This window comes from Jaculus jaculus, chromosome 1, assembly GCF_020740685.1.
Source record: "Jaculus jaculus isolate mJacJac1 chromosome 1, mJacJac1.mat.Y.cur, whole genome shotgun sequence".
NCBI lineage: Eukaryota > Metazoa > Chordata > Mammalia > Rodentia > Dipodidae > Jaculus > Jaculus jaculus.
Window position 1 is genome coordinate 52,790,219 of NC_059102.1, and position 12,610 is coordinate 52,802,828.

General features: G+C 38.3%; 1 protein-coding gene across 3 annotated transcripts in view; it reads right to left on the minus strand.

Moving 5' to 3' along the window:
• Cdc37l1 (cell division cycle 37 like 1) overlaps positions 1 to 12,610 on the minus strand; it is a 36,911-nt gene that overhangs the window by 7,295 nt on the left and 17,006 nt on the right. For all 3 annotated transcript variants that reach the window (XM_045140341.1, XM_004653169.2, XM_045140336.1), the window contains exons 4-5: positions 2,893 to 3,008; positions 2,252 to 2,374 (exon numbers count right to left, since the gene is read on the minus strand). In XM_045140341.1, the coding sequence (XP_044996276.1) occupies positions 2,252 to 2,374; positions 2,893 to 3,008 (239 nt within the window). The remainder of the gene's footprint in view (positions 1 to 2,251; positions 2,375 to 2,892; positions 3,009 to 12,610) is intronic.

The following is a 12,610-nucleotide window of genomic DNA, read 5'->3' on the forward strand; positions in this document are numbered from 1 at the left end:
TTTATGTATGGAGGGTATCCACAAAAAGTTTAAAAAATAATTGGTTACTTCCATTTTTTTCTGCTTCAGCACAATAATAAGAAGAAACCACCTCTTCTTATATATCATTATGAAAAGTAGGGCTGAGCCGAGTGGTGTAGGTCTCCCAGTTTCTCAGAAGGCTGAGATAGGAGGATCACTGTGAGTTCAAGGTCACCCTGAGATTATATAGTGAATTCCAGGTCAGCCTGGGCTAGAGAGCAAGACCCTACCTTAAAAAACCAAAAATAAAAATAAAGAAAAAGAGGGATATACCTGATTGACAGAGAATGTGCTTAGCATGCGTAAGACCCTAGGCTCAATCTCCAGTACCACAAAAAAATAAGAAACTAACCTCTCAGTTACTTTTTTTTTTTTTCAAGGTAGGGTCTCACTCTGGCTCAGGCTGACCTGGAATTTAGTATGTAGTCTCTGGGTGGCCTCGAACTCTTGGCAATCCTCCTACTTTTGCCTCCTGAATGCTGGGATTAAAGGTGTGCACCACCATGCCCAGCTGAAGGGACATTCTTAAAGCCTTTCACCTCACGATCAACTGGGAGAAAGCATTGTTACCTAACTAGTAAGCCTCTGACCTGTTTAGATTCAATTTACACTGCAGATATTCTAGGCAGACATCCTATCTTTATAAATTTAAGAATAATTTCCTTGTTTACATTTGAGTAAATATATAGATCTTATATGGACAGACAGGATGCTAACATTCATTTCCAAAGTAATCTTACTGAAAGTTAAGCAGTACACTGCTGTCTTTACTGATTGTAGGCCTAGAGGTTTTGATGGAGAGGGACTATATTTTATTAAGGAACCTATGGGTCACTTGCTTAACTTCTTGATGCCAATGTTCTTTGGCTTTGCAAGCAAGTGCCTTAAACTCTGAACCATCTCTTCAGCGCACATACTTTGTTTTGAGCATAATTTCCCATTACTTTCTTTTGTCTTCCTTACCTTCTACTTCTACTGGACTCCTTTCCAACTAGTGTCTCTTCTTGAATTTAGCTCTTATTCCTCTTTCTCTTGGGTGACCTTTACATTATTACTAATCTAGTTTACTCTAAAATGGCAGTATTTCTTTTTATTTTTTATTTATTTTATTTTATTTTTTTTGGTTTTTTGAGGTAGGGTCTCACTCTGGTCCAGGCTGACCTAGAATTAACTCTATAGTCTCAGGGTGGCCTTGAACTCATGGCGATCCTCCTACCTCTGCCTCCCGAGTGCTGGGATTAAAGGCATGCGCCACCACGCCCGGCTCTTTTTATTTTTTAAATATTTTATTTATTTGTTTGAGAGAGAAAAAGACATAATGGGTGTACAAGGGCCTATAGCCACTGCAAATGAACTCCAGATGCATGTGTTACCTTGTGTATGTGGCTTTTGTGTTGGTACTGGGAAAATCGAACCCAGGACTGTAGGCTTTGCAAGGGAGCACCTTAACTGCTGAGTCATCTCTCCAGCTCAGAAATGGCAGTATTTCTTTCTATACATGCCTATTTACTTTAACAGGGCCAACATTAAATTTATATAAAAGGAATCATTTGATTTTTTTATTTAACTTAAAGCATAGGAATTTTCTTAGACCAAAAGTTCATCTCTCTCCTCCCTACTCCAGTGTTTCACTATTTGGTCCATGCTATCCTTCAGCTCATAATCTTTCAGGTCCAGCCTCCCAACTGTGTGTCCTACTTTTTCAGTATAAAAGTTTGATTACTCATTAAACTGTGAGATCTATACACAGAGCACTGTGTACTTATTTTGCTCAACAGTTTATCCTCAGCATCCAAAATACATTTGCTTTCCATTAGTAGTGGGCACTCAATATTTACTGACACATACATGATGAAACACTCCAAGTTTTCTGAATATCCACATTCATTTGAATGAGGCTTCATTTATACATGTGGTCCAGTCTACCCAGCTTGTTAATAGCTCCTTTAAGTCTCAATTAACATGAAACCCACAGCACTATACTATACTATAAATCCTTGTAATTACTGGTTTATTTATGCTATACTAATATATAGATTATATGTATGTATGACAAATACACATGCACTCTATAAGTACTTACACTACAGTACACTATTCTACCAACTTCTTTTTACTAGAAAACCTATAGCGTTTAACAGCATTCTGGTTAGAAAGCTTCTCTTGATATGTACAGAACAAAGAGATCTCAACTAAACTTCCCATTTAACAATACAAAATAACTACTTACTTTGGCTTTCTGGAAAAATAGACGAAAACACCCTCTTGGGTCCACATTACAGTTTTTAGCCATTTCCATAATAAATTGCATTACAACAGCTTGATGTGCTATCTGTTCCATTAAAGCTCCTTTCTGAAAGTAAATAAATTAAGATTATGAGAAGTACTTGTACTGTGATTACTATTGGAATTTGAAAACATAACTTTCTAGTTAGTAAACAAAGAAAAAACCGATTAGAATGTAAGGGAATAAAAGATTAGGAGGCAGCACACTGAGAAAGTGTCCATATGCTAATCAAAACAAAAAACTTAAGGAGGTCTAAAAACAAATAAGCAACAAAAAAATAACAACTTGTAATAACACTTTCATGAAATGAAAATTTTGTAATCTTACTTTCATTTAAAGGAAATAATGTAAAAAAAATACAAATAAAATAAACCAGAATTCCAGCCAGACATGGTGGTGCACACCTTTAATCCCAGTACTCAGGAGGCAGAGGTAGGAGGATCACTGAGTTCAAGGCCACCCTGAGACTATATAGTGAATTCCAGGTCAGCCTGGGCTAGAGTGAGACCCTACCTTGAAAAACCAATAAATAAATAAACCACAAGTCCACTAAGGTTCCCCAAAACTCAAGACTCACGCAATACCTGCTCGGCTTCTAGGTGGAAACACCATAAAAGGAGATATTTAGCAGTTTCTTCACATACAAGGTAGGGGTGGTCAGACAAAAATCTCTGACTATCATCCCATCGACTCAACATACCTGTCAAAAGAAGAATTAAATCATGAATGTCAAGTATTTTATTCCTTTCTGTAAGGCAAGAAATGGTATTTGATAGCAATTCTCTTCAAATACAATTCACATTACCAGATCAGTATGTCATGTGAAAGGGCAAATGAAGAGGGATAATTATCCTTAAAGCAATATACAGGAAACTGAAAATTCATACAAAGGTTTATTTCAGACCAAAATAGAATGACCAGCCTCTAATCCCAGCACTCGGGAGGTAGAGGTCAGAGGACTGCTCTGAGTTCGAGGCCACCCTGAGACTCCACAGTGAATTCCAGGTCAGCCTGAGCTACAGTGAGACCCTACCTCGAAAAACCAAAATAATAATAATAAATAAAACAAAATAGAATGGCCAGTTGTATGCCTAGAGTCCCACACAAATTGAGAGATATGAGTGATTCTAAGGTTAAAGTGAACAGAGATGATTTCAAGAGACTCAGTATTATTTACTTGAGGCACAGATCTTGTTGTTAAAAAGATAGAAAAAAAAAAAAATTCCCTGAGCCAGGCGTGGTGGTGCACACCTTTAATCCCAGCATTCAGGAGACAAAGGTAGGAGGATCGCCATGAGTTCAAGGTCACCCTGAGACTACATAGTGAATTCCAGGTCAGTGTGGGCTAGAGTGAGACCCTACCTTGAAAAAAATGGCTTAGCAATTAAGTGCTTGCCTGTGAAGCCTAAGGACCCCACTTGGAGGCTGGATTCCCCAGGACCCACATTAGCCAGATGTACAAGGGGTTGCACACGTCTGGAGTTCATATGCACTGCCTGCGAGTCCTGGCATACCCATTCTCTCTCTCTCTGACTCTTTCTCCTTGCCTGTCGCTCTCAAATAAATAAAATAAAATAATTTTAAAAAAAGGGCTGGAGAGATGGCTTAGCGGTTGGGCGCTTGCCTGTGAAGCCTAAGGACCCCAGTTCGAGGCTCGGTTCCCCAGGTCCCACGTTAGCCAGATGCACAGGGGGGCGCACGCGTCTGGAATTCCTTAGCAGAGGCTGGAAGCCCTGGCGCGCCCATTCTCTCTCTCTCCCTCTATCTGTCTTTCTCTCTGTGTCTGTCGCTCTCAAATAAATAATATATATAAAAAAAAAAAAAAGAATTCCTGCTACTCAAGAGGCTAAAACAGAGGACTGAAAACTCAAAGCCTGCTTGGGCTACAGAATGAGATCTAAGCCAGCCTAAATAACTTTGAGACCCTATCTCAAAATAAACACTAGGAAGTTAAAAAAAAAAAAAAAAAAAAGGTAGAGATGGGGCTGGAAAAATAGCTCAGCAGTAAGGGTAATGACCAGAATTCAATTCCCCAGTGTCCACATAAAGTCAGATGTATAAGGTGGCACATGAATCAGGAGTTCCTTTGCAGAAGCTAGAAGCCCTGGTGCACCCATTCTCTCTCTATTTGCAAATAAATAGAATTTTTAAAAACATTTTTTTAAAAGGTGGGTATGTTATCCACTGATCAATGTGTGCCAAGAATACATGAGGTTTGAGGCTCCATTCTTGGTAGCACAAAAATAAATAAATAGGGCTGAAGAGATGGTGTAGCTGTTAAGGTGCTCGTCTGCAAAGCCAAAAGACCCAGGTTTGATTCCCCAGGACCCACGTAAGCAGATGCACAAGGAGGCACAAGTGTCTGGAGTTTGTTTGCAGTGGCTGGAGGCTCCGGCATACTATTCTCTATCTGGCTTTTTTCCCCCCTCTCTCACAAATAAATAAATAAAATACATAAAAAATGAATTAAATAAGTAGAGGGAGGGTCAGAGAAAAGTAGCAGGAAGAGGGAGGGAGGGAAAGAAAAGAGCAAAACTTCAAGAAACTATAATTGGCAAACTTAAAGGGACTTATTAAATACATGAAAAATCCAATTATCTCTAATTTATTTATAAATGTTGGGGCTGGGGAGATGATTCAGTGGTTAAAGGCACTTGCTTGCAAAGCCTGCAAGCCAGGTTCAATTCCTCAGTACCTATGTAAAGCCAGATGCACAATGTGTCACATATGTCTGAAAAAATGGTTGTTATTTTGTTTCAGGATATTAAATGAATCCAAACTGTACTTAAGGTATACTTGTGCCTTTATCTAAATTAATATAAATTTGGTTTTCTTTTTTTAAAGTTATTTCATCACTTTATTAAAAGTTATTTTTATAAAATAACTATTGGATCACTTAAGATTCTGAGACAGGGCTGGAGAGATAGCTTAGCAGTTGAGATGCTTGCCTGCAAAACCAAAGGACCCAGGTTCCATTCCCCAGGACCCATGTAAGCCAGATGCATAAGGTGGCACATTTGTCTGGAGTTCATCTGCAGTGGTTGGAAGCCCTGGCACACCCATTCTCTCTCTTTGAAATAAATAAATATATTTCTTTAAGTTAACATACAATGTTAGTAATATCTGTAAGGGTCAAAAGGGCATCATTACATTGATGCCTGAGACAAAATTAACACTTGAGATTAAACATAGATTTTCTATATCTGACAAAATTAGACATTGAATTACTATGAAACTAAGAAATTACAAGCACTCCATACAAAACATTGTGAAAACAGCATGGAATTGTATTTAAAAGAAATAAACACTTAAAATTAATAGCTACAAGAACAGAAGATACCTGTAATTATTGGTGTTATTTTGGAGTTTGGAAAGAAGCAGAGAGGAATACAATCTATCATGGTGTCTAGGAAACGAGAGATAAACTTCCTTGGTTTGAACATTAGCTTCACCTTGGGCAAGTTCCTTTAGATGCCTCCATTGCCTCAGGTATAGAATAGAGCTAAAAATAGTACCCAGCTTCCTAGATTTTGGAGATGATTAAGTAACATTAATTTATATAAAGCACTTAGAATCATGTCCTACAGTAAAAATTCAATAAGTAATTATATTAACACATTAGTGAACAATTCACTCATATAACAAGTATTTATTAAAACAATCCTTTGACTAAGGATAATCCTGACATTCAAATGAACCAACCAATTTTTCTAAATGCTGGGAAAGCTCACTTTGATAAACTATAATATTTTAATTCATGTATGTATCTCCCTAATGAACATCTAAATGTCAACCCATTCATCAACTCTCAATATTCTACTTCTAAAATGGCCCCTAATATATACATCCTTATTATTCCTTTTTTCTTTTGGCATTATTCTTTACGTGAGAGAGTGATTGAGACAGAGAGAATATGAATGGGTGTGCCAGGGCCTCCAGCCACTGCAAATGAACTCCAGACGCATGCACCATCTTATGTATCTGGCTTAAGTGGGTCCTGGGGAATCGAACCAAGATCCTCTGGCTTTGCAGGAAAGCACCTTAAGTGTTACGCCATCTCTCCAGTCCTTTGAGCATTATTCTTATGGAATTAATGCATCTCACTTTGGTTTCACCTTACCTTCTCAACCTGATAAAATTCCCCAAGTAGGTTGTAGACTGCTTGAGTGAAGACATGACTACTATTTTTTATAAATATAGCCGAGCCCTAAATTTCCAGTATCCACTCATCTGTCACCAGACAACTATTTTTACCAAAATGCCTACACACAAACTTGTCTTGGCTGGCTGAAAAACAAAATTCCCTTTTCTGTCTACCATCCTACCATGCTTTTTACATTCCATGTTACCTAATCATGCATTCTAGAAACTCATTTGACATTTCCACCAAGTTCTGTGATTGTATTACTATAATCTGTTAATATGGTGTGCTATAAATTTTTAATGTGAAGCTATTCTAAAATTATTGACTAAAACTTTAATTTTTTTTCAAATTATAAAAATGAAGTATATTCACTGTGAAGAATTGACAAGTCTGAAAATAAAAATCACATGTATAAGAGATCATTAAAATTTTATCACAGGGCTAGAGAGACGGCTTAGCTGTTAAGGCATTTGCCAGCAAAGCCAAAGGACCCAGGTTTGATTCCACAGTAACCACATAAAGCCAGATGCACAAGGTGGCACATGCGTCTGGAGTTTGTAGTGGCTAGAGGTCCTGGTGCACCCAATCTCTCTCTCTCAAATAAATAAAATATTTTTAAGTTTGTAAAAAGAAAGCTTATCACACATACAATTTTCTATTACTTTTACTTCATATTCTATTCAAGTACCTAATAGCATATATTTCTCAAAATTAAAGGCAAAGCATAAGTGAATATATTAAAATTATTATAAATATTTATCCTCAGTACAAATGAAAAAACTCTACTACTCCTGTGCAACAGTTTGAACTTCTGGATAAAGTTTCTAGCAATAACATTTGATAGAGATTCAGAAAATGCTGAATCACAGCTAAGGATGGCTGGAAGGAAGATGACATGCTCTGAGAAACTATTACATGACTCAAAACACAGGTTTGATCACAAAAACAATAATGTCAAAGATGCAAATAACTTTGGATGGAACTATTTTGTAAGCCATTTAAAATAGGTTTGTGTCTAAATTAACCTTCTATATTTATAAATGAAACCACTAAATTAATAAATAAAAATGTAGAGGGGGGCCGGGCGTGGTGGTGCACGCCTTTAATCCCAGCACTCGGGAGGCAGAGGTAGGAGGATTGCTGTGAGTTCAAGACTACCCTGAGACTCCGTAATGAATTCCAGGTCAGCGTGGGCTAGAGTGAGACCCTACCTCGAAAAACCAAAAAAAAAAAAAAAAAAAAAAATGTAGAGGGGGGATTCAAATTTCAATGTGTCTTAACACAATAGCAGTTGTATTATTTACTATTAGATAGTGCATTTCACCTAGTTTCAAGAGCAAAAGCAACACAAGAAAGATAGTCATTAAATAGCATAAGAGAAAGTTAGGAAGAATTTAAGAATCAAAGACCACAGAGAAGTACTGGTGTGAAGTCCTATGTAGCCTTATATAGCACCCCATGCATCAGTCAAGTCTAGAATGCAACCTAAGCTTGCAAAGTCTGCATTTGGAAGCTTCAATTATAGCTACTCTTTCCAGATGTGTTTCTGGCAATATAGTCATTGTTCTGGTAAATGCTTTTGTCCCTTCGTTTCAGTAAGTATATACAAACAGAAGCATTTGCTTTCACCTTATAGAGATCATCTCACACTTCCACCGTCTAGCCTCAAGTTTCTTCAACCCTATGCCATAATTTAGAAAGTGGGGATTCTGATGATCTCATCATCCCATGTGATTACAAACTGGTCCATTCTATGCTGATGGAACTTGGTGAGCAGGAAATACCAGGTGTCCCAGATGCCTTATGAAGATACACGCATGGTAGAGTGAAAAATAAAAACACATGAAAATTTTGGGAGCCTACTACCTTAGGAACATTTCTGTGGATCCAATGTGCTGCAGCAAGTAGGGTATGTCCTCCAAAGTGAAAAGCCAATGTGCATTTCCACTAAGAAACAGGCACAATGTGAATCTGGGAGTGGCTATAGTCTGGTTGGGTTTGAAGACAGCAAGGCTCTGGTTAGTATTATGAGATGAGATACTGGAAGCATACATGCAATGGCAAAACACTGTGTATTAATCAGCCTTTTCTCTTGGCCATCTCATATAAACTAAGGGGTCACGGTAGCAAAGGCTTGAGATCATGCACAGACTCAAAAGCATGGACTCTTCTCATTAAAGATGTTCTAGTATCCCAAAATCCAGTATCAATCAATGAATAACTATTTTATCAGTAGCAGAAACCAATGCCAAAAACTCAATATGGCACCAAATACTACAGAACTATTCAGCCATCAAATAGCTGAGTGTGTTGGTCCAATTTCATCTTGGGGAAGAACCAAATAATCCCTCACATGAACAAGCCCATTCCTGAATGTGGAGCTGCCCTCCCTCCTTTCCATGCTTCTACTGGTAATAAATTGATCTTTGATTCTACTGGATGAGTCAGTTGCTGCACCACATTATACTTAATTCATTCTATAGCAAAAGAAGTGAATGAGTTTATGAAATTCACTGGTCTTATCATGAACATCATTACTCAGAAGCAGCAGGTTTTATGCAATAATAAAATGGTCTACTAAAGAATCAGTCACAGTGTTAGGTCTGCTACAGTACCTTGTGAGAAAGGGTTGGGATGTTTTTCCATACAAAATTGCTTTTAAGGCCCAGTTTACAACAAAATGAAGGTGCTGTTTCTCATCTGCTAGGTCCCATGGCTCCAAAGCCATTAGCCTATAGAATGCGAGCGGCATAATGGCATCATGAGGGATACTACGCTACACATGTAGTGCTCAGGAAGAGCAACTGATAGACGGTACATTGTTTTGCTTATACAGAACACACAGGCCTAGGAAGAAAGGCAAGTGGGCACTCACATAATGCAACCAACACTCACTTGCAAATTACTCCTTCTGTACTTGTGATTTAAGGCCCTGCTTGTTTAAAGATTCTACTACCTGTCCCAAAGGGGACACTGCTTATTCCCTTTTTCTCCAATATATGAATGCCACAATGATAATATGTATAAGTACAAATTGTTTATGTTTACTTCTTCAGATATTAGGTCTTTTAAAAATTTATTTGTTTGGTTTTGTTTTCTCTTGAAACAGGGTCTCATAGCCCAAGCTGGCCTAGAACTTTCTATCTAGAGCCCAGACTAGATTTGTTATTTAAAATCCTAAAATCCTCAGCTTCCGGGAGTATTGGGATTAGAAGTATGTGTCACATGCCTAGCTTACTTCAGGTACTATTCTTAAATTAGTTTTTCATTTTTAAAAATTAATATGATAAACTGAGTATTTGATGAAACTGTATGAAAGAGGGGGAAATAGAAGATAATAATCCATTATCTTGATATAACTGAAGCCTAAATAAAATTCTAAATACTTTTTTTAGGCTAGGTATGGTGGTGCATGCCTTTAATCCCAGCACTTGGGAGGCAGAAGTAGGAGGATTACCATGAATTCAAGGCTACAATGAGACTATAATTTCAGGTCAGCCTGGACTAGTGAGACACTACCTCAAAAAACTAAAATCAATACTTTTTTGTGTGTGTGGGAAGAGACAAGGAACACACCAGATTTCAAAATGCCATTAGGGGCTGGGGAAATGGCACAGTGAGGTACTTGCTTGCAAAGCCTGCAGCCCTTGACTCAGTTTCCTAGTATCCACATAAAGCCAGATGCACAAAATGGTATGTCTGGAGTTCATTTGCAGCAGCACGTGGCCCTGACATGTTAGTTTACTCTCTCTCAAGTAAATATATAAATGAATAAAACTACATTTGGAGTTGGAGAAATGGCTTAGCAGTTAAGGCACTTGCCTGCAAAACCAAAGGACCCAGGATCGATTCCCTAGGACCCAGGTAAGGTAGATGCACAAGGTGGTGTATGTATCTGGAGTTTATTTGCAGCAACTGGAAGACCTGGTACACACATTCTCTCTCTCTCAAATAAACAAATAACTTAATTAATTAAATTTAATTTAAAAAACTGGGACCAAGTGTGGTGGCGCACACCTTTAATCCCAGCACTTGGAAGGCAGAGGTAGGAGGATCACTATGAGTCTGGGGCCAGCCTGAGACTATATAGTGAATTATAGGTCAGCCTCGGCTAGAATGAGACCCTACCTTAAACCCCCCACAAAAAAAGACTACGTTTTAAAAATGCCATTAGAGGGCTGGAGAGATGGCTTAGCGGTTAAGCTCTTGCCTGTGAAGCCTAAGGACTCCGGTTCGAGGCTCAGTTCCCCAGGACCCACGTTAGCCAGATGCACAAGGGGGCGCACATGTCTGGAGTTCGTCTGCAGTGGCTGGAGACCCTGGCGCGCCCATTCTCTCTCTCTCTCTCTCTCACTGCCTCTTTCTCTCTCTGTCACTCTCAAATAAATAAATAAAAATACACAAAATATTTTAAAAAAATAAAAATAAAATTAAAATGCCATTAGAAAACTGAAGAGCACATCATAAATAAAAACTGTGCCAACAAATTAACATATTACTTGATCAAAAGATGTATGGTTAGTTGGGCACAGTGGTGCATGCCTTAAGCCTTTAATCCCACTACCTGGGAGGATGATCAGGTCCATCCTCAGACTACATAGTGCATACCATGTCAGTCTGGGCTAGAGCAAGAACCTACTTGGTTGGAGAGATGGCTTAGTAGTTAAGGCACTTGCCTGCAAAGTGCTAAGGACCCAGGTTTGATTTCCAAGTACACATGTAAAACCAGATGCACAACATATATCTAGAGTTTGTTTCTTTGCAGTGGCTAGAGGCCCTGGGACACCCATTCTCTCCGCCCTGCCCTTCGATCTCTCTGTTTGCAAAAACACGTATGTATGTATGTATGTATGTATGTATGTATGTATGTGTGTGTTTTAAGTATGACTGGCTGAAGAAATGGCTCTGTGGTTAACAGTACTTGCTTGCAAAGCCTAGCCGCCTGAGTTCAATTTTCCAGTACTCACATAAAGCCAGATGCACAAAGTAGAGCATGCATCTGGAATTTGTTTGCAGTGGCAAAAATATCATGGATATGCTTTCTCTTTGTTTGCTTATATTTCTAAGGACAGACCATGCACACATTTCCTGACACTGCATTCCTTCATACAGTTACTATTGCCTTACCTACATAAAAAACTCCTATCTGCTCCTCACGAGCAAATTCTGGGAATTCTTCACTTACATCAACTTCATCCTACTCTTTTTTATTTTATTTTATTTTTATTTATTTATTTATTTATTTTTGAGAGGAGAGAGAGAATGGGCACACTAGGCCCTCCAGCCGCTGCAAACAAACTCCAGACACAAGTGCCACCTTGTGCATCTGGCTTACGTGGGTCCTGGGGAATCGAACCTGCATCCTTTGGCTTTGAAATCAAACACCTTAACCACTAAGCCATTTCTCCAGCCCCAAATTCATCCTACTCTTATCCCAATAAGGAAAAAAATACTTTCTTACATCACAGTATATACATTTCTACTGTATTTACCTAAACAACATTGATTTCAAGGAAATATGTGAATTATAAAACATAATATTTAAACCTGAAAAAAACAATTCTCATCTTTTAACTGTAAGATAAAAGGTACCAGGGGCTAGAGACTTAGTGGTTAAAGCACTTGCCTGCAAAGCTTAACAACCCAAATTCAATTCCCCAGTACTCACATAAACCCAGATGCACAAAATGGTGCATGCACCTGGATTTTGTCTGTAGTAACTGGAAGCCCTGGTAAACCCATTCTGTCTCTCATCTGTCTCCTTGCAAATAAATAAATAATTTTGTGTTTTGTTTTGTTTATTTCTGTTTTTCAAGGTAGGGTCTCACTCTAACCCAAGCTAACCTGGAATTTACTTTGTAGTCTCAGGGTGGCCTCAAACTCACAGTGATCCTCCTACCTCAGCCTCCCAACTGCTGGGATTAAAGGCAAGAGCCACCACATCCAGCCCCCCCAAAATTTTTTTAATTCCTTTTGTTAAAAAAAGGTACTAAGGAAGCAAAAAGAGCAAAGACTCAACAAGATATGAAAAACTGTAACATGAATGAACAGATTGTCCTGAGGGTGGCATCAACCGATTGACTTTTGCTTTTCTTTACAGTCTAGTTTGAACTGCCAACCTGCCTTATTTATGATCAAAACATCCAGAATAGATCTAT